The 22,175-nt window shown below is 44.8% G+C and overlaps 1 protein-coding gene across 4 annotated transcripts in view; it reads left to right on the forward strand.

Moving 5' to 3' along the window:
* The window catches only part of GRIA1 (glutamate ionotropic receptor AMPA type subunit 1), a 379,675-nt gene that overhangs the window by 339,876 nt on the left and 17,624 nt on the right, over positions 1-22,175 (forward strand). For all 4 annotated transcript variants that reach the window (XM_075543167.1, XM_075543168.1, XM_075543169.1 and 1 more), the window contains one exon: positions 887-1,134. In XM_075543167.1, the coding sequence (XP_075399282.1) occupies positions 887-1,134 (248 nt within the window). The remainder of the gene's footprint in view (positions 1-886; positions 1,135-22,175) is intronic.

The following is a 22,175-nucleotide window of genomic DNA, read 5'->3' on the forward strand; positions in this document are numbered from 1 at the left end:
GGTTCTCTGCACATACTTCGGAGGCCCACCAAAATGTGAGAACCAGGACCCCTGGAATTTAGGTAGTCTCAGAAAATATAGATGTCTGGGGAAGACTGGCTGGACAGAAATATCATGTCAGGTAAACAGCCTAAGCAATGCCCCAATGGAAAGACGGCCCAAGGCACATTCAGAAGCAAACAAAGAAAGCAGTTTGGCTGGATTTGGAGGTTTTCAAAATGTAAAGAGTTAGCAATATTTGGCCACAAGCTAATAGCGATATCGGACAACCATTTCTTTTTTGTTTGTCTTCTGGGGCTTTTTTAATTGTTTTTTTAAAAATCATTTTATTGGGGGCACATACAACTCTTATCACAATCCATACATACATCAATTGTGTAAAGGATATTTGTACATTCGGACAACAATTTTGCTCCTGAGGTCAGGTCTTACAATCTGGATGGCTGGACCTTGGGGCTCATGATCCAGAAATGTCTTCCAGGAATGAAATCAGACACCACTGGTTTTCCACTTTCCACTCGTCTGAGCTGTATAAATATGGTCTTTTGGAACAATAGATAGGCCTTCTGGTGTCTTGAAAAGGCAGACAAGGCTCCTGTTTCTTAACTCTCCCCATATTTAGGACAACTGTAATTAGTCTGTAGTGATTATAAGATTTTGAGCTATACTGCTCCATCTCCATTCGCAAGATATTTGTACTTTGGAGCCTAGTGGTACTAATTAGAGCCTCTTATTTTGCAATCACTCATAATTTGTTTCTTCCTGAGCTAATCTCACTCATGAATGTGTGATCAAGCTGCACTCAGATCTTCATTAGTGCGTGTGCCGAGCCAAGTTCCAAACCGAGCCAGCACTGAACTGGGGCTTTGTTTCTGTCCCCTGTCAGAGGTCTAAAATTGCTGTGTTTGAGAAGATGTGGACATACATGAAATCGGCAGAACCATCGGTTTTTGTGCGAACCACAGAGGAAGGGATGATCCGAGTGAGGAAATCCAAGGGCAAGTATGCCTACCTCCTGGAGTCCACCATGAACGAGTACATCGAGCAGCGGAAGCCCTGTGACACCATGAAGGTGGGAGGTAACTTGGATTCCAAAGGCTATGGCATTGCGACACCCAAGGGGTCTGCCCTGAGGTAAGTGGCATCATTTGCTTCCTTGGTACGCCCTTTCCCTCCTCTCTCAGAAAAGAAGCTGCTGCCTCGGCCACCATAGGAGCTGTGCAGAGGCCCTCTGGCACGCCTGGGAGAATGCAGTTGCCTGAGACCATCGGCGCTGAGGTTGACAATTGGCCCAAGGAAGGTCAACTTGCTACGACTGTTGCTGCCCGTGTGTTCTTGCCCGGGCCTCGCCCTATCCCTCCATGTGTGAAGCCTCCGTAAAACTGTGTCTGTCATGTGCTCTGCAATACCCCAGCCTCTACTCAACCTTTCTGCACCCATTTAGGCCACAAACAACCCAGATTCCTTGGCAATGGTGGGCTTGTGAGGTATCCTCAAAAGAAACAGAGCCACTTTACCCAAATGAAAAATCAAGCAGTTTGAGTTGTCAGATTCTGACTGCAGAAACTTAAAAGCATGTAATGTAGTCAACAGAAGCACCTGTTCTCTCCTAGACACAGATTGTGTTAAGAAGATACAGTTCAGCAAAGAAGTAAAGCAGCCTTTACTTTCAGATAAAGAAGATTTGATATCTACTCTAAATAACTAAAGTAGTCCTGAATTCACTATCCATCTTTCAAGTCCGGCGCTTCAGGACTACATTCGAAAAGGTAAAATATAGCCTCTCCTCTGGGCAGGTTCCTCATCTGTAAAAGGATTATCACAACAATTTCTCAGTGGATATGAATTCAAATGGGATAATCCATATAAAGGGCCATTACAAGAGTACAGTGTGAAGTTACTTGTGAGACGACAGTATGTCAATCACAGAGAATAAATCATTTTGTGCATTTAACTTAGGGATTGCAGAAGAATTCAAAGAGAAGTAGAAGGTCCATACAATGGTTGCAGAATGATGGAGAAGAGTTTTGTGGCAGCCAGCACCACCTTTCTCTCCAGTTTTCTTAGTCATTGCAATAAGAGTGAGCATTTACAACATCCCAACACCGGCGTGGGCACTGGAGTTACCCTTTGAATATGACAGACATAGTCTGCTGCCCCATAGAACTACATTCTTGTTGGGGAGACAGGCATTAAAGAACTGGCTATTGTGATTAAAATGGGATAATGTCTCATGACAATTATGACAGGCATTATGATAATCTGTAAAAGGGGACCTGGAAGAGATTTACTTAGCCATACAGCAATATGATAGAACAAAACTCCTACAATGAAACACCTAGAAATGCCAGCTAGGGTAAGTAAGACAAATATCCCTTTAAAGCAAAGTAAGCAAATCCCTGGGCCCCCCAGAATAAAAAGGCTAATCAAAACCATAGTAAAAAGCATAAGCTAATTAATCTAAGCAAGGCAAAACTCTAAATTGTAAATATTCAAATAAAATATTTGAATAATATATCTGAGCAAGAATTAGCAGCAAAACTAAAACATAGTTGTAAATAAATATATTTTGAAAGGTATTATCATAAAAGAGCAGGCATATTTGGAAAAGTAGCAATTAAAACTTACAGAAATAAAAAAAATTAGTAGTCTATACAAAATATCAATGGACCAGCAAAACAGAAAATCAGACAAAACTGAAGAGAGAGCTAGTTAACAAGAAAAAAAAATGGGGGTAAATTTCCCAGAATGTCACATACAGAGATAAAAAGTTAGAAATCATTAAAAAAGAAAACAGGTCAAGAGACATAAAGACCATTCATTGTGTGTATGTGCCAAGTTCCAGGTAGAGATGAGCGAGAATGGAATCGAGGTAATATTTGAATATAGGAGCCCTGCTATTGTCAGGTTCAGCAGTTCAAAACCACCATCCGCTCCATGAGAAAAAGACAAGTCTTTCTACTCCCTTGGAAAATTACAGTTTCAGAAACTCATAGGAACAGTCTCCCCTGTCCTAGAGGGTCACTAGGAGCTGAAACAGAGTAGACAGCAGTGAGTTTGTGTTGAGTTTTGAATATCTGAATGGGTTTTCTAGATTTTATTAAAAATAAATATCCTGAATTATGAGTCCTAACCAAGATTACAAGATGAAAAACAAGGCCTGATTTACTTGCAACTGCAAAACAATGAAGACATCAAATACACGTACAAGGAGAACACAGTCGCTGTCTATTTGCCTGTGTGGGAGGTGGGCGGGGGGAGTTGTGGGACTGGGAATGCTTCTTCAAGGAAGTCTTTTTCAAGCTGAGGTATGAAAAATCAATAGATGCTAACTAGGCGGAGTAAGGAGAGGGGAAGCAAATAGCAGTCCGTGGAGGGGAAATAAGATGTGCAAAGACGCCAAGGCAAGAAAGCAGGACACAGTTGAAATGAACACAGCTGAGTTCCCGGTCAGTGGTCATACAGGGAGAGAAGTGTGAACTGAGATTGAAGAATGACTTAGAGAAGGATTTTGTAAAATGATTCCGTTCTTAATCTCGGCTCAATGACTACTGCACATTGAATAATTTCAAGTAATCATTTGATAACTAGAGAACTAAAGATATCTGTAGAAGTGTAGACATAATTGAATGTGACCTAATCACAGGAAACCAGATGACCTGGGCTTATCAAACATGCATACATTTCCCCCTCATGGTAAAAATGGAGAAATATATATATATATATTTGTCCAAGGTTAGGCAAAGTTTGAAGGGGTTCTAGTAGACAGTGCTTGACAAAAAGTGACTTCTATTTCAGAAATACATAGTGTCCTAAAAAGGCCCAAGGTAGTTAATGAAAGTTCAGGAACATTACTGATGGTTCAGTATTACAATACGCCCCAAATTTTATCATTGTACGGCATCACCTGGTCTAAATATTGGAGGTAAAATTAAGGAGACTGGGCCCAGAGGGACGACCTGATTTTTTAAGTCAACAGAGTGTGTCTGACACCCAATTCCATACACAGGTGCCTGTGGAAGGTTGACAACTCATAAAATATTGAATGTTTCAGCAGCAAGCACCTCTCACCCTCAGCTTTCCACTGTAATAAAAAGAACCACCATTTAGTGACTGTCTTCAAGCCACCTGCTGCAGTACGTGTTATATGCATCATGTCGTATAATCCTCACAACATCCCTTTATCATACACCCATTTTACAGCTGATGAAACAGAGGCAAAACTAAGTTTCCTGATTGAGTGGACAGAGATTAAGAAGAAGTCAGGATTCAAGTCCAGGCAGTTTACCTCCAAAGCCCATGGCTATTATTTAACTGTATGATAAGCTATATGGTGATGGGACCACTGAAGTCAAGAGACTGGACTGAGGCCCAGGTCACACACAGGTCAAACAATGACCATCAACTCAGACTTCTGGAGCACAGAGCATCCAGCCACTCACCACCTTTCTGGCAACGGGCAATCATGATCACGCACTTCAACGCATCAAGCTCCATTCTCTTAGTAGCAATGCTGTCTTTATGGGCTTTGCATGCCACCAATTCTTCCTGGAATCGATGCTGTAAGTTATCCAACTCTGAAATAAAGAAAAAAATGCCAGTATCTTCCTTTGCCTATCTGTACAAGGCATCACAAGACCATTTATTAATGTTGAGACCAGGGAAAAGGGAAAGACATGAGAATGAACATGTTCCCAATATTACTGAGAGTTACCCTTCAAGTCAAGAAATACCCAACTAATGGTCACATGTGCCTAGGCTTCCCACAATGCCTATTCTCCTGGACGAAGCCACGGGACTTCCCTGGTTCACAAACAGCAGAGCAGTGGCCAGCCTACGAGAATCATTAGTTCTTGGCTTGGAGACCACCCCTCTTTTCTCCCTGGGATCTTGCTTCTCAGCTCTGTGTTATATGGGATCATAGTTCGTGGTGGACCCCTCACAGTCAATGTGAAGAGGTTCCAGGAAGCATACCATCGAGAACAGTTACAGAAAATGTGTAGCCTCACTCCACCCACACACACTCATCGGTGTATACCCACGCTCAGGCAATTTGCCACCCCCGTCCCATCACTTCACTTGTCCCAAATAGCCTCATTTTCCCAGGGTTTGCTGAAAAAGGAGGGTAGGGGGAAACACTGCCAGAGTTGATGCTGACTCATAGCGATTCTATAGGACAGAACTTCCCCTGTGATGTTCCAAGACTGTAATGGCTTAAAGGAGTAAAAAGCCCCATCTTCGTCAGAATACCTAAGGGCAAGAGGCTTGCGCAACCCAATGGCAGAGATACACTACATACGTGCTCCGGCAACCTCTGACCATGGTAATTGATCCCAGGGAATGACCAGACGGGAGAGTGAGCAGACAAGCGCAAGAATGGCTTCTTGTGGTGCCATTACAAAGGGGCTGGAAGATGATCTGGAGGAACGCATCGGTTTTGTCTCAGAGTTGTTTGCACTCAGAGAATGTGCTTAAATACTGCTCCGGCATTCAGAAGATGGCAGTACCTTCAGAAGTGTTTGTATTCCCGTGAGCTGCTTCCATGTGCTCCAGCTGGTAGGAACTTCGCTGCTGCCCTGAAAAGGTGCCCTTTCTCTAGCCCTCAGCAGCTGTTCTCCAAACATTAATGACTGCACCTACCTCAGGGAAGGACCTTCCTGGAAAATTTTCTTCACCACTGGCTCTCCACTTGGCCAGATCTCCCCTCACCTGTGGCATTTGATCTTTTCCAGCCTCCCTGGAACAAGCTCCAGCCTCTTCCAAGGCAGATCACCCACCTCTTTCTCAGAAGGTCAGAGGAAGGCTGTCTAAGGACCAACTGTTCTCTAAAAGTTGCCAAGTCTACTTGGCAGAAGCCAGTCTGTGGGTGGTCCCCACAGAGTGCTAAAAGGTTGTGTTAGTGACAGGATGGTGTTTTGTTTCCTCAGCTCTGGAAACCAACACTGATGAAGTGAGACGGGTTGATGCTTGATTTTTCCATTGGGACAGGTGGTGTTTCTTTGAAACAGATGCTATTTGTTGGCTGTCACTGCATGTTCAGGGCTGGGTTATGGGCCAAATAATGTTTCAGAAGCCCTGAGGCAGAGGCATTTCTAAGGTAAACCAGGTATGGCAAGTGCCCTAGGTGTCACTTACAAGAGAAATCAAGGAGCAGGCAAGCTCTTAGGGCAGCGGTTCTCAACCTGTAGGTCACAACCCCTTTGGTGGTCAAATGACCCTTTCACAAGGGTCGCCTGATTCATAGCAGTAGCAAAATTATAGTCATGAAGTAGCAATGAAAATAATTTTATGGTTGGGGGGATCATCACAACATGAGGAACTGTATTAAAAGGTCAGGGCATTAGGAAGGTTGAGAATCACTGTCTTAGGGGTTTGATTAGAGTTTATACTGTTAAATACAAAGTTGATGATCTAAAATGTATACCTCTGCCTAATTTACAATTTGGAAATTGTTATTTTAAAAAGGAGGGGGCAAAAATAAGGTATTTCTATTGGTCAATGTACTTTCCACTACCATTGGTAAGAGATCATTCAGCAATTTGAAACCAATTGCCATTAGGCTATTTACCAGAGATGCCACTGTCCTTACGCTTCATAGAAAGACCAACTCAGCCAATGTTGGTCACCAGGGAAAGGTACTTAGTAAATCCACTAATTACAATATTTTGGCCCATTTGTTATCAATTACACCTATCTGGTGGTCTAAATTATGCATCCTTTCTGTATTAGGATGAATACACCTTCCAGTTAAAAGTAATGTGTTCACATTTCCTAAGTAAGGAGGCATGCCCCATGTTTTACTGGTCCAAGGAAGAACCAAGAGAACTCATTTCCTTTTATGACCCATCTACCAGGATTTTAGTGGATTTGCTAGAAGTTCTATCCTCCCTCGGACATTGGTCAAAGTCTGGTCTTTATCTATGACCATGGTTACATGGCTTCTTCCCTGGTCCCTGAGACATGTTTGTCTTTTGTTACGTGTCTTGTCCATGCCAGATGTGTGAGCCAAGTGGGCAGGAGCACAATACAGCTTTATCTTGAGGCTTAATAGGTAATGGGCTTCCAGAAGGGTCTGGGAGGCCCTCCCCACGCTTCCCCTTCCGCCTCACAGGTCCTTTGGGAATGCCGTCGCTGCACAAGCAGTGAGCAAAGTGCTTCAGGGAATGGTGGCGAGAGAGATGCAGCCCTAGCCCTAAAAAAAGCATAACACTCATGAGCTGAGTGTCATAGCTACTTATTATTCTATAGATGCCTCCTGAGAGTAGGAAACCCTCCCAAGGAGGAGAGAATTTCTGAAGGCTTCATGCAATTGAACTAGGCCTTGAAGAACTGTGATAGAAGTAGGGGGAGAGGGTGCTCAAGACAGAGGAGACAGAGTAAACAAAGACAAACGTGGGGAATGTGGAGATTGTTTAAGATCAGCAAGAAAGAATTGAACTAGAAAACGTATTCATAGTTGTGGTCATAGCAGGAACGGTCTCCAATGTCTCTGTAACTTGTATTCACCCTGAATAGGAAACATTGAATGCAACTGACAGGGAGGGGACTCACAATCAGACAGAGCCCTAAAGATTTCCTCGCAATGGTCCGTCATGTGAAGCCGAGAGAAGAGCCGAGGCAGCCTGTTAGAACATTGTTGCAGTCATCTTGTAGAAGGTCATGCACATGGACACAGGCTACAATGGGATGGGGAAAGGGTAGCGTCTGCATGTATAACTAACTGTATTAGTTTCCTGCCAGGGGCTATCATAGCAGGTTAATACATAGTAGATGATGTTTAAACAGCCCCCCACCCAAAGAAAAGCCAATTGCCATCTACTCATATGCATCAGCACAACTGGGCTCCACAGAGTTTCCAAGGGCTGAGTTTTCAGAAGTAGAAAGCCAAGCCATTCTCCCGAGGTCCCTTTGGATGGGCTTGCAGGTTAGCAGCTGAAGTAGTTAAGCATCTGTACCCCCCAGGAACTCCAAAGTGACTTACAGAAACAGAAATTCTTGTCTCTCCATTCTAAAGGCTAGTCGTTGAATCAGGTGTAGAGGCTCGGGGAGAGGTCCTTTTTAGTGATCCTCAGCTTCTTGTAGGCCAAATATGTCTTGCTTGCAGCTGCAGCCTAACTATCACAGGTGGTCATCTTCCCACTGCCTGAGTCTCTTCTACTCTTTTATCGGTACACTACTCTATTTGTGTTAGGTCCCACCCTCTTCTAGTATGACCTAAGACTAACTGCTTATATCTTCAAAGCCTTTATGGAAGCAGGGGTGGGTGTGGGGGGAGGCTGGGTCAAGCTTATTGCCATCAAGTCAATTCCCACTCATAGTGATCCTGTAGGTCAGAAGACAAGGTAGAACTGCCTCTTTGGGTTTCTGAAACTTTACATCTCTCTAGGAGTAGATAGCTCATCTTTCTCCAATGGAATGAGCCACTGGCCATGTGGTTGGCAGCCCAGTGCATAGCCCACTACACCACCATGGCTCATTTTAGGCCCCTAAGAGAAAGCTTCAAAAAGTTCATAGGGGAAAAAAATAAAAGTCCTTTCCCATGACCTCTTTGACGCTCGCTCACATTTCTAAACAAGGTAATGTTCACAGGTACCAGGGCTTCAACATAAATTTTGGAGGACACAATTCATTCCATACATCAGCGATCACCTCTACTGTGTAAACAAAGGTAGTCGCGGGAAGACGTCTAATATGTTAGCTGTCTGGTCGGTTTCATGCTTCTTTCTGCCGAAGACCTGACTAGGTCCTAATACTGAGTATGGCAGGTGGTGCTTTTGCCTCACTGTTACCTATGGAGTAGCTGAAAGGTTAAGAAAGTCATAGCTGGGAGGCGCACAGAATACCAGAAGCTGTCAATCACCTTTGCCCACTTCCTGCTACAGTGCCACTAGCCTTCCTGTATCTTGTTTTCCCAATTGTACCAAGCTCAAGTTCACTCAGCAACATTTGAGTCTCACTGGCATTCTTATTGAATGCATTTTCTCCCTATCACATCACCCTAAGCTGGCAAACACGTACCAAGAACTGCTTTTCTCTATTGGCATCGGCTGTGATATGGGAAGAGCTGGCAGCAGGTCTTTGTGGGGAGAAGTATCACTCTAGGGATTGATTGTCTCCCAGGTGCTCACCCCATACTGGGACCATGTCTTCTTGTTGGATCTGTGCCTCTTTCCTAAACTTACCCACTGAATGCTGACTCGATGTTACCAAATGGCACCAAGAGTGTTCTCCTCTGTTAGAGAACCACACTGACCTGGACAATCACCGGGAAACAAATAAGCAAGTGCTGCTTTCCTGGAGGTTATATCTATCGCGCTAAAAGAATGGCACTTCGACTTCAGTGTGTATCAGTATTATTTCAGAAAGTGCGTGAAAAACATGCCTTCCTAGACGCCACTCCTAGAGATTCTGGTTCTGCAGGCCCAGGGTAGGGCTCATAAATATGTCATGTAAACAATTAGCCCCAAATGATTCTGTCATAGAAAGACGGTGGTTCCTCTGAGACACAGAGCTAAAGAAGGAGGTGGGGTAAAAATATGTCTGTGTGATCGGAGGTGGAAGAACACAAGGAGGGGTCCCTGAAAGAGAAAGATTTAAATGAGAGAGCAACAGGGAAAATGCACAGGATGATGCTGAAACCTCAACCCTTGGACATGAGCAAACTCACCTCCAGTGCAGGGCTCATTACTTTGCTAGCAGCTTGACCTATCTTGGTAGATCACTATCACATTATGAGCCTCTGTTGGCTTATCTGTAAAATGGAAATGATGAGAGTTCATTTCACTTACTTAATGAACACTAAATGAAACTGTATCTTCAAGGTGCCTGTTACACAGAAGATACTCATTAATATTAGCTTTCCAGTCCATCCTTCCAGACCTCCAAAATAAGTCACTTTTAAGTCAAATAAAGAGCCTATATTTGTTTTCACCTTTGTAAACTCAACTGATCAGAAATGTATGGGGATCCCACCCCTTCCACCTTCCCCTTCCTCACCAGGAACACTGGCTGCATGAGAAAGAAAATGTCTCTGAGAGCAAGTTGTAATCCTCCCCCACAGAGCACACTAAAAAATAAAGCCTCGATATTTCTTTCTCTGCCCCCCGCCCCCCTCATGTTCATGAGTAACCGCTCCTCCTGTCGTATCATACTAGTGTAGGGTATGCTGCTGAGGACACATACAGTTTGACTCGGGGAAATGACAGGCCTTTTCAATTGGTCCTGGCCTCCTGATGGGGAGCTAGGGATGCTAGTTGTCATGGTAACTCCATGAACTCCATGACCTGGGTCGGGCTTGATCAGAGGCAAAGCCCTCTGAGCTGCAAAGCTGGATTTCCCAGCATCCTCAAAAGAACTGAGGAGAAGGGAAGGGAGGGGTGGCAGGAAGAAGAGGAAGAACAAAGGAGAGAGGGAAGGACACATGAAGGGAAGAAAGGAGAATGTGTGCGTGTGTGTGCGTGTGCTGGTGCTTCAATAGAGACTGGAGTTTTGCTGAAGGAGAACTGCATCAGTCCAGCCGATTCCTACGTCAGAGCACTTGGGATGGCTTAGAGAGCGCGCTGAGCCCACCTCCTTTGAGAGCCCTACTGGCCTCCAATGCAACAGGCCAGACAGAGGCGAGGCCAGGGCCTCATTGGGGCAGGGGGTGGGGGATAGGGAGGGAAGGTTAGTAGTGGTGGTGACTGACATTTATCAAGCACTATGCTCACTTCTAAGAAGCATTTCGAGTGCATCTTCTTATTTAATCCCATCAACCCTGTGGGGGTATTGCTACATCTTACCATCATCTCAAAGTTCAGGAAATGTGAGGCATAGAGAATTTTGGAACTTGCCCAAGGTTGTCTGGCATGGAAATCAAGAGAGCTGATTTTCAATCCAAGCAGCCTGATCCCAGGTCCTACCCTCAGCCATTAGGCAAGGATGCCTTCTGGAGGGCTTCAGGGAGGAAACTGTGAGGGGACAATGCTTCTGTAAAGGAAAAAGTCACTACACACACACACACACACACACACACACACACACCATTTAGTCCTATACAGCGAATATACAATTTAGAAAATTGAGGTCTACAAGGAGCAAGGTTTTGTTGCTTGTGGTGCCGGAATTCCCCGGGGAATCCATTTTATTCTGTTTGGATTGGTGGGCACCTTCCCCGAAGGCCCGGGCTGTTTCCACAGGCGAGTGTCACTGTCCTGTATCTGAAACTGGACAAGGTCACACCCAGCGAAGGCGGTGTTTCCTCCCACCACTTGCCCAAACCAATTGAACCAAAGCGGCCCTAAAGTGTTTTGTTTTGCTTTGCTTTGTTTTCCCGAATTCCGTCAGGACTGTGGACTCACCCTCCCCATGGAAAGCAGGTCATTTTAGACGGAGTGGTCTAGGGGGTGGGAGAGGGAAGTATGCATTCCTTTCACACCTACTACTCACACAGGCCCTGTAGATACTGGCACGTTAACCTGCCCCTCACCAGTCTCTTTAAGTTCCCGTCGTTTCCACTTCACTGGTTAAAAAACTAAGATCCAGAGGTGACGTTTGCTGGACTTCAAAGCAATTTCTGGGGTGGTGCCTGCGTGCAAATCCTGACTTCCAAACTCTCGTTGTTCCCACAACCCCACCTCCAGTGCTAATGGACCCACTTGTGCACTTTTTTTTAATTAGGGGCTCATACAATTCTTATCACAATCCATACATACATCAATTATGTAAAGCACATCTGTACATTCATTGCCCTCATCATTCTCAAAACATTTGCTCTCCACTTAAGCCCTTGGCATCAGGTCCTCATTTTTTTTCTTCTCCCCCCCCCTCTCCCCCCTTCCTCATGAGCCCTTGATGATTTATAAATTATTATTTTGTCATATCTTGCCCTGTCAGACATCTCCCCTCACCCACTTTTCTGTTGTCCATCCCCCAGGGAGGGGGTCACATGTAGATCCTTATAATCAGTTCCCCCTTTCCAACCCACTCTCCCTCTACCCTCCCAGCCTGACCCCTCACACCGCTTGTCCTGAAAGTATCATCCACCCTGGATTCCCTGTGTTTCTGTTTCCTATCTGTACCAGTGTACATCCTCTGGTCCAGCCAGACTTGCAAGGTAGAATTCGGATCATGATAGGGGGGTGGGGGGAGCATTTTAGGACTAGAGGAAAGTTGTATTTTTCATCGGTGCTACATCGCACCTTGACTGGCTCATCTCCTCCTCTAGACCCCTCTGTGAGGGGATCTCCAATGGCCAACAAATGGGCTTTGGGTCTCCACTCTGCACTGCCCCCCCTCATTCACTGTGGTAAGATTTTTTTGTTCTGATGATGCCTTCTACCTGATCCCTTGGACACCTCATGATCACACAGGCTGGTGTGCTTCTTCCATTTTTAAGAAATCCTAAAACATTCAGGGAACGCACCTGGGGAAACCGCACACCATCCGGGGCTTCCGATCTGAACCTCAACCTCGCTCCCTTGAAACAAGCGCTAACCTGGGGGACAGCTGCCCTGACAGGTGGGGTGGGGCTTTGCTGGAGGATGCCTGGGAAAATCACCGAGCTACAAGGGCGGCGCGGGTGTTCTTCTGGAGCTCCGTTGTTCCGTGCTTGGTTGAGAAGCTCCCACTGAGCGAGAGGAGGATGGTGACCAGTGCAGATGGTGGGGCGGAAGCACACGGGAAATGAATAGCCTCTTCCCTCGCAAGAACAGTGCGGCCTGTGATCTGCGCGCAGCGCCCTGCCTTGCTCCCGCGGACAGGCAAATTATATGGCGCTTTCTTTTCAGACGCAGTTTCCCATCAAAAATAGCACCGCTTTTTATTTACTGTTTGGCTCTCATCCGCAGCTTTAGTTCAGACTTGTTGAGTTGTTTGATTTTTTTTGTGTTCGTTTTCTTTGCCTTTCCTGCAGCATTCTCTGGGAGACAAAAGTGTGTGTGGAGGGGTGGGGCGGGGAAGGAGGTGGCCTGGCTCCCCTCTTGGTTTGGCCCCTGGGGGCTAGTGGGCGGTGGGAGGTAGATGTGCGGTGGTTTCCAGCACCACCACCCACACTTACTACCCATGTTCTCTAAAAAGCCCAAGCAGCAGCATGGGATGACGGGGCCCCAAGTCAAAACTCAATACCACTCCCAGAACTTCCACTTCAATAGAAGTGACTGTGCCCCCCTTGACCTGCAGTTTCCTACAGAGGTCTCACTAGCAGGTAGTTCTTGGGTGGCTGTTAAATGGTTAGATGAGAGGAGTACAAGTGCTTCTCACGGTGTCCCACGAAGCGGAGCAGGCCAGATTGAGTCTCTCTCTCTGCAGCGTAGTTTTCTTACTTCCCCAAATGAGATCACATCATACACTCCACAAGATTACCTTGAGAGTAAAATGAATCACTTATGATGGGCTGATGGTGCACAAGAAGTTCTTGAATATCAACCAATCCTTTCACCCTTGGCCTTTCCCGTCAAAAGCTTCCTCCCAGCGGTGCCCGCCATCGACTCTGCCATCTGGGGTCTGACCCACATTTGGGGCCATTGCCTTCTCCAGGTCGCACTGCAATCTGCTTCTTTTCGTTGCAATGGGGCTGTTATTTCAGGATGCTAAGAGAGAGGATGACTCGAGTGTGCATCTTTATTCCCAATTAAGCTCGGTGCCCATGTGCTCAGCTAAAGGCCATGTGGCTTTTATCTGTAGGCCAGCAGCTGTGAGCTTGCCGTGGTGTCTGAGCAGAGCCTAAACTCTGAGGGACCTGCCCTGCGTTGGAAACAGGCAGGCAGGAAGGAAGGGTGAGAAGCAGCCCCGAGTTGAGCCCCTGCAGAGAAATTCTGGGCTGTCTGTTTCAGTAACATCTTGTGCCTGGCCTTGGACAAGAGAGAAAATCATGGCTCAACACCAGGTAAAGGCCCCTGTGAATCCCAGGGACAAACTTCTAGCTGAATGGAGGCAGTGAGTCATCAGTCTGGCTTGGAAATGTGCATATATTATTGATCTTCCCATAGTGCTCATGTCTAGTACAGGAAAGAGATTTAATCAGATTTTCCATTCCCCTGGGAATGAGATTTATTATTTGGGAAGATATTTTTAAAAACCCAGGGCATTAGTCAAGCCAATCTTCTTGTGGGTTCACGAGCACCATGACTTTTCTCTTCCCCTATATCTTCCCCTATGGCTTCCCCTATGGCTTCTTTCTTTCCTCAGCCTGACTTTAAGGTGCCATTCAGTGTGGCAAGGGTCCTCTGTCGCTACAGAAACCACCAAAGAATTTAGCTCATAGGAAACCCTCAGGGATTGCTGATTGTTTCATGGACCAATTCATCCCCCTTCGAGCCCCCATGAAAGTGTGACTTTTATGAGCACAGGATCCAATCAGTCCATGTGTGTGGTCGGTCTGATTCATAAAAGTCAAGGAAAGTATAGTCCTACTGTGTGGAACTTGTCACTGAAATTCCGTGAATCAGCTTTGAGGTCCTGGGGCTCTTTGGTCCTCACTAGGGACGATCCTAAAGGCAAGAGCCAAAAGCATGTAACCATGCTCAGGCCATTTCGTTGTACCAAATGTTCACATCCTCTTAAGGAAAGAAAGCAGACGTGAATAATGCATTTTGCAGCAATCCTCCTGGGATACCCAACACTTTCCATGAATCCATAGGAGCCAAGTAAAGAAAGCAGTTAAAACGGACCAAAGTTACACCCCTCCTGTGATTTCGCATTTCTGATAGAGTCAGGAGTCAGGAAACTTCCTCGCTACCCAAGGGAACCAAAGAATAGTGGGAGCGCAGGAGCACACTGTCACAGCAGGCCCCAAACCAAACCAGCGGATCCAGCTGCTGGCGACCACATCCTGTCTCAGTAGAACTGTGCCCCGTAGAGTGTACCTCTAGGCCTTTCCTCCATGACATCTCTCGGACCACTTGCTTTTTATGGTAAGCACTTTCTACATATGCATCCCCCAATGCATGTGATCTTCACAAGAATGCAACAACGCATTCGTTGCACAGATACTGAAACTGGGCACAGAGAAGTTTAAAAATGAAATAACGTCAAATAGTCCCATACCTAGTAATTCTGGCAAAGTCAGAATTTGAACGCAAGCACTCCAGCTTTGGACCTTACATTCTTATCTGCTATGTTATGCTGTAACGGAAGCTGGCCCCAGTCCAGGGAGCTCATCGAAAAGACGGGAAGGGGGGCAGCCACCACTCAGTACTGGTCTAGTTTGCCATGTGGCAATGCTGCCAGAGATTCTCTTTGTCTGTTGCTACTGTTTTTCAAAAGAAACTAGAAATAGCCACTTTTATGTGAACCATTCAAGTTTCTTAGCAATGATCACATTTCAGAGAGAAAACGCATTCCAGTAAAGCTAACTTTGATGCCAGGGAGAAAAGAAGTACCAAAAATTAAAATAAAGATAAAAAAGTACCACAGAAATAATGAAAAGGCGCAGTGGGAAAGCCATGTGGAAGGGGAGGGAGTTCCAGGAAGGCCTCTGGAAAGTGCAGCAGTCCCTGAGGGGGGCCTGGAACCAGCAGGCAGAATGTCCCCAAACAAAATAGGGAGGCCGGTGCTGCAGGAAAGGACACAGGGAGCACACAATGCAAGAGTGAATGGGGGAGGTAATTCATGCGTTCCTTTTCAATCTATGTTATTGCTGTTTTCAGCAGGGAATTATTTTCTCAAACAAAATCTCTCATGGAATCCCATTATAAAAGACAGCTTCAAGTGGAGCTGTAGAAGCAAGAGCTGAGGGGCTGGAGGTGGTAGTGAAAGGGGAGAGAAACGCTATAGAGGCAGCACCAGGCTAAGGTGGGAGACCTTGGCGACCAGAGTTTTCTCTCTTCCTCGGGATCCATTCTCTATCACGGAGGGAGATAATTCTCTGGAGTTAGGAGCCTATGTACTTTAAAGACCACAAGAAAATAATGGTCTTGCTGGTCCACCCAGCATCCTGTTAATGTTGGCACCTGCCCTTCAGTGACTGGTCTTTAGATCTAGCCCAGTACGCCTTCCTTTGATTGAACCAGCAGTGGCTGAGATAATAACTCAAGGTACATTACACAACCTTTATCTCTCACTTTTTTTACTGATGAAGCAAAACTTCATAAAAAATTAGCCTGTATCATTGGACTAGATGTTGAGGAGCCGCTGATTGAATCTCAACTTTTCAGCTAGCTTATGAACTGTTTCTGTTATTCTTGACAAGCAATTATCCCATCAACCACGTCCCACCAAGAGCTGTGAAAGTGGCCAAGTTTACCCCCATATTCAGCAGAAATCTATGGAGCATCCTCTTCTTGCAGTCATTCTGCGCTCCAGCAGCTCAGAAAGTAAAGCTAAACCCTATAACTTCATCACCATAGACCTTCTTATGCCTGAATGTGATCTTTATCACCCAGCCCCACCTTCCTTTCTCACATATGGCTTTCTTTCACCCGGCTAGATGTGAGCACGAAGGGACCATAAATAATATATGTACATTTTCATGCCGGGCCTTGGTTTGATGGCACTTGGCTTTTATATCATTTCGTCAGTCTCACCTTTCCTGACCATCTCTGACATCTTCCATCACTTCGCTCTATTTCTTTCACAGCAATTAGTATTTCCGTCTATGATATCTTTCCCTGTTTCAACTGTAAGCTCTATGTCGGCCCGTCTAGAAACCAGGTCTTTCTTTCTCTTTAGGGCATATTCCAGGCCTTCCATGATACTGTCACATCATAACTTCTCAGCTATATTCATGGTTATTAATATGAGTAATACACATAAAGGGAGTGCTGGTGACACAGTGGGGTATGTAACCTCAAGCTGCCAACCTCAAGGTCAGTGGTTCAAACCTATCAGAAACTCCATGGGAGAAAGATGGGGCTGTCTATTCCCTTAAAGATGTAAAGTCTCAGAAACCTACAGGGACAGTTCTACTCTGTCCTACTGGGTCCCTGTGAGTCAGAATGGACTCAAAAGCAGGGAGTTGAGGATAGTTCACGCACTGTAGAAATTTCTCCCGTGGCAATCCTGAGAAATAACCATCTAGTATCCTACTGAATGCTTCTCATCTCAACCCTCTGTCACAAGATTGTCCATTCCACTGCCATTTGCCTCTGTATATTGAGCCAAAATGTATCTGATATTTGCCTACTGGTCATAGTTCTCCCTCTTAAGGCCACACAATGTAAGTTTTCGCTATATGTCAGTCTGTCAGATAGATGGAGGGAGTTTCACATTAACTCGTTATGAGTTTGTCCTTGGTCAGAATGATGAAATCAACAAAAATGGACCCTACATGTGACTAATTGGAAGACCTTTCTCTCTCCAAACAATCTATTCCTAACAACCAGGTCATTGATAACCCAAGATAAAATTCTCACTCAAACGATAATTCAAATTCACTGCTGCCAAGTCATTTCTGACTCACGGTGACCCTATGCAATAGAACTGTCCCTGCTGGTTTCTGAGACTGTGAACCTTTACAGAAGTAGAAAGCCTCACTCTCCTCCTCTGAGAAACTAGTGGTTTCAAAGTGTTAATCTTGTGGTCGGCAGTTCAACAGATAACCCACTACACTAAACAGGACTCCTCAGGAAGTTGACAGCAGGCAGTTAAAGAAGTACAGTCCATAATAGTAATTTACTTTTTGAAAATTTACTTAGGAAAATTAGTATTTAATGTAAACCTATTTGGGGTGTCCTATGCTTGCTTTTTTGGTTGTTTAGTGTAACATTTTAAGGGAATATTTTTAATCAAATTCTTACCTCCGTACCTTGTGTTTTGAACACATTGAGCATCATTTGTAAAAGCACTCCACCGGTGACCAGTTACCAACGATAGCATTGGAGTAGAACGCAGTGAAGGCTCTAGGGGCACAGATGCATCTGTTGGACAAAACCTGAATGTCGCGGTCAAACATCTGTTCCTCTAATTTTTGACTCCTCAAAAACAATAAAGAGAAGTTTGCTTTTCTTCCTTCCCTGCTGTCCAGTTGGTAAGTAGCATTTTTAGGAAGTGCAGATGACAAGGCTTTTGCCCACTTTTCTCACTTGCTACCTCTGTTCTGAAGAAACCTTTGTAGTATAGTGGCTACATGTATGATTGCTCAGCAATTGGAAACCACCAGCCTCTCTGATGGAATAACACATGGCTTTCTACCCCTGTAAAGATTTTCAGTCAGTTCTACCCTTCCCAAAAGGGCCACGATAGGGTCCTATGAATTGGAATCCACTCGACGACAGTTAGTTTGCTTTGAGCTTCATGGTGAATGAAAGAGCCCTGGTGGTGTGATGGATTATACATTGAGCCGCTAAATTCAAGATCAGCAGTTTGAACCCACCAGCCCCTCTGCAAGAGAAAGATGAGGTTGTCTACAACTGTAAATACTATCTTAGAAACCCAAGGGACAGTTCTACTCTGTTCTACAGGGGTGCTGTGAGTCAGAATGGACTGGATGACAGTGGGCTTGACTGATAGATCAGTGGGAATGACTGATAGACCAGCATTGGGCTGCTAACTGAAAGATCAGTGGTTCAAACTCATCAGCTGCTTCGTAGAGGGGAGGGTAAGACCCTGGGACACTTGGGATCTCCTCCTGTAACAATTACAGTGCAGGAGAGCAACTCTCCGGGGGGGGGGAGGGGGGCAGGGGCGGGGGTGTTCTGCTCTATCCCGCAGAGTTGCCAGGAGTTGAAGTTCGCACAGCAAACACAACGGCTAATGACATTCAGCACCCCGCCGTGTGATTATTAGCCATGTGTATTTCTTTTGGGGTGAAATGCCTATTCAAATCCTTTTCATTTTTCGATTGGGGTATTTGTCTTTTTGTTGTTAAGTGGTATGAATTCTTTATTGTGTATATTAAACTCTTAGCAAATACAGGTTTCCCAAATTTTGTAGGCTGACCCTTCACTTTGTTGGTAAGATTTCTTTGATGAACAAAACTATTAATTTTGATAAACTCTGATTTTCATGTGCCTTCAGTGTCAAAGAATCTGTGGTTAAACGTGGTTCTGTTTCTTACATTTAGATTTTTGATCCGTTTTGTCGTTTTCAGGGTTCAAATTTTTCACTTTTCTCATTAATTTTATCCCTTGGCATTTTATTATTATAGAGGTTATTATAAATAATTTCGATTCTGTCTATAAGGTTTTCAATGGCTAATTCCTTAGAAGTGGAGAGTCCACTCTTCCCATTATATTCTTGGTCTGGAAGCTCTGTTGAAACCTGCTCACTTTGTTTTTGTTTTGTTTTTCCTTTATTTTATCATCTTTTTTATGTAATCATTTAATTGGGCGCTCATGCAGCTCTTATCATCACCCATACATACACCCATTGTGTCAAGCACATTTGTACATTTGTTCCCATCATCATTTTCAAAACATTTTCTTTCTACTTGAGTCCTTGGTATCAGCCCATTTTTAGCTCTCCCTCTCCTTCCCTCCCTCGTGAACCCTTGATATATATTTTTTCATATCATACACCATTCACTGTCTCCCTTCACCCACGTTTCTGGTTTTTGTCCCCCTGTGGGTCAGGGGGATTCTACGTCGCTCATTATGATTGGGTCCCCCTTTCTCCCCTTCTCCCTCCACCTCCCCCCTACCCTCATGGTATTGCTACTCTCATTATTGGGCCTGAGGGGTTTATCAGCTCTGGATTCTGTGTGTTGAGAGCTCTTATCTATACCAGTGTACATTCTCTGTTGTATCCAGATTAGTTAGATAGAACTGGGGTCATGATAGTGGGGAGAGGGGGAAGGGGGGGAAGGAAGCATTAAGGAATTAGAGGAATGTTTCAACAGTGTTTTGTTGGTGCTATACTGCACCCTGGCTTGTGCATCCCTTCCTTGTGACCCTTCTGTGAGGCAATGTCCAATTATCTACAGATGGGCTTTGGCTCTCCATTCTGACCCCCCCTCATTTGCATCAAAATGGTTGGTTTTGGGGGGGGGGATCTTCTGATGCCTGATACCTGATCCCTTCACCCTTGTGATCACATAAGTTGGTGTGCTTCTTCCATGTGGGCTTTGTTGTTGCCCTGCTAAATGACTCCTTGTTTAACTTCAAGCCTCTAAGACCCCAGATGCTATATCTTGAAATAGCCAGACACCATCAGCTTTCTGCACCACATTAGCTTATGCACCCATTTTGTCTCCAGTGATCCTGTTGGGAAGATGAGAATCAGAGAATGCCAAAAACCTGTTCACTTTGGGTGCCCCTGATAGCATTTGAAATACCAGTGGCCTCGCTTCCAGCATGATAGCAACACTCAGCCTCCACAGAACAACACACTGACAGACAAGTGGTAGGCTCAACATGAGAACAATTGCGAAGATGGCACAGGACCAGGCAACATGTGTTCTGTTGTACACAAGGTTGCTATGAGTAGGAACTGATTTGACAGCACCTAACAAAAACAAAAGTATAAATAGAATTATTTCTTTCATTTCCTTTTCAGAATGCCAACTGCCAATATGTAAAAAAAACAAAAAAACAAATTGTTTTTTGTATATTGACCTTGGATTCTGCCAGTTCACTGAATTTGTTTATGAGGTCGATAGGCTTCATTGGGGATTCTTTGGAGTTTTCTATGTAGAAGACCATGTCATCTGCAAAAAGGAGATCATGTTATTTCTTCCTTCCCAATTTAGTTATACAATATTGAATATCAGTGGTAAAAGTGGGCACCCTGGTCTTGTTCCTAACTTTAAGGGAAAATATCTGTTCCTCTCAGTTGAGTGTGCCGTTCCCACTGCCCTCAAAGTGATTTTGACTTACAGTGACTCTCTAAGGCTGAGTAGAATTTCCCCCAATGGCCTGGCTTCCAAGTTTAAAAAGTTTTAATGGAAGCAGACCGCCACATGTTCTCCTGCAAATCACATGGTAGGTTCAAACTATCAACCTTTGAGTTAGTAGTTGTGTGCTAAACCACTGCACCACCAGAGATGATGTTGGCTATGGATTTTTTTTAAATGTCCTTTACAGGGAAAAAATCTTTCCCTTCTATTCTGAAGGGAAGCATTTTAAATTGAAATATAATTAAATTCCCTCAAGCGGACTCTTTATTGACTTGTTTACCAACTTATACATAAAGGACACAAACGTCTTCCATTGTGGTGGGATTAGGTCCATGAGGAGTGTCCACTTTTACTCAACACCTGCTCTTGCCCTTCACCCTAAACTGGAATCTGTGCCTGAGAAGAACAGACAGTGGGACCATATTTTAAAGACAGAAAATCCGTTTTAGTGCTCATAGCAAAAATGGGAGCCTTTAAGATCTGTTCTCTCTTTTCATTGTTCCCTACGCTTTCCTTTCCTACAGCCAGCCCCTCTGGGTCTGCCTCCAATATCACCCATGCACCAACCCTCCCACTTTGAATCTTCCTACCTACATTACCTTAAAAGTGAGAGGTAGGGCAGAGAGGAGATGGAGCAGCACAAACCCAAGATAGTGGCTATCCAACTCTGCAGGGAACCTCACCCTCACCACCAAGACACGTCTCAAGGCGAATTCACCCCTTCGTTTTGTTTGTTCAAGTCCAGAGTCCATTTGGGGTTTTTATTTTAATACTTTTTTTTTGAGTGAGAGTAAATGAGAGAGAGAAACAGAAAGAGAGTGACAAAGAGCCGGTCCACAAAGGTATCTAAAAGACTAAAGAGTTCATTTCCAGGATCTGTTAATGGAAACTGTTTCCCAGCTTGAAAATTGCCCGCATTTAAACTCCCAATGTGGGGTAAGTGAAATCATAAATATGAACTCCTTTTCAGGCAGCAAACCAGCATTTGGAATCTCTCTCCTTTGCCTTTGGGGATCCATATGCCACAGTCTAGTTAGCTGCCCGGCGACTGACAAACATAAATAAAGGCAATGGCTGTAGTAAACAGAGTTCCTGCGAGTCGAAAAGTGTTTCCCAGGGAGGGATCAACATGTCTCTTATCCGCCAGAGTCACCAAATAGCCAAAGTTTAGCTCTTATAAAAACAAACAACAAAGGCAATAAAAATAAAAACGTCTGCCCTTTCTTCTGCATTAGCCGCTGTCTGTACTCTGCATTGGAGTAGAGGAGCCGCCGGAGGGTTCATCAGAGCAGACGGAAAAGACACGAGTCTGGATTTGATGGTCTAGTGCCTCCCCCACCCATGCCACTTGCCACCAACTAATGCCATAGCTCCCTTTTCCTTCATCCCCTTGTTGTTTTCTAGTCACCTGGGATTCCATCTGAGC

The sequence above is a fragment of the Tenrec ecaudatus genome, chromosome 2 (assembly GCF_050624435.1).
Source record: "Tenrec ecaudatus isolate mTenEca1 chromosome 2, mTenEca1.hap1, whole genome shotgun sequence".
Lineage (NCBI taxonomy): Eukaryota > Metazoa > Chordata > Mammalia > Afrosoricida > Tenrecidae > Tenrec > Tenrec ecaudatus.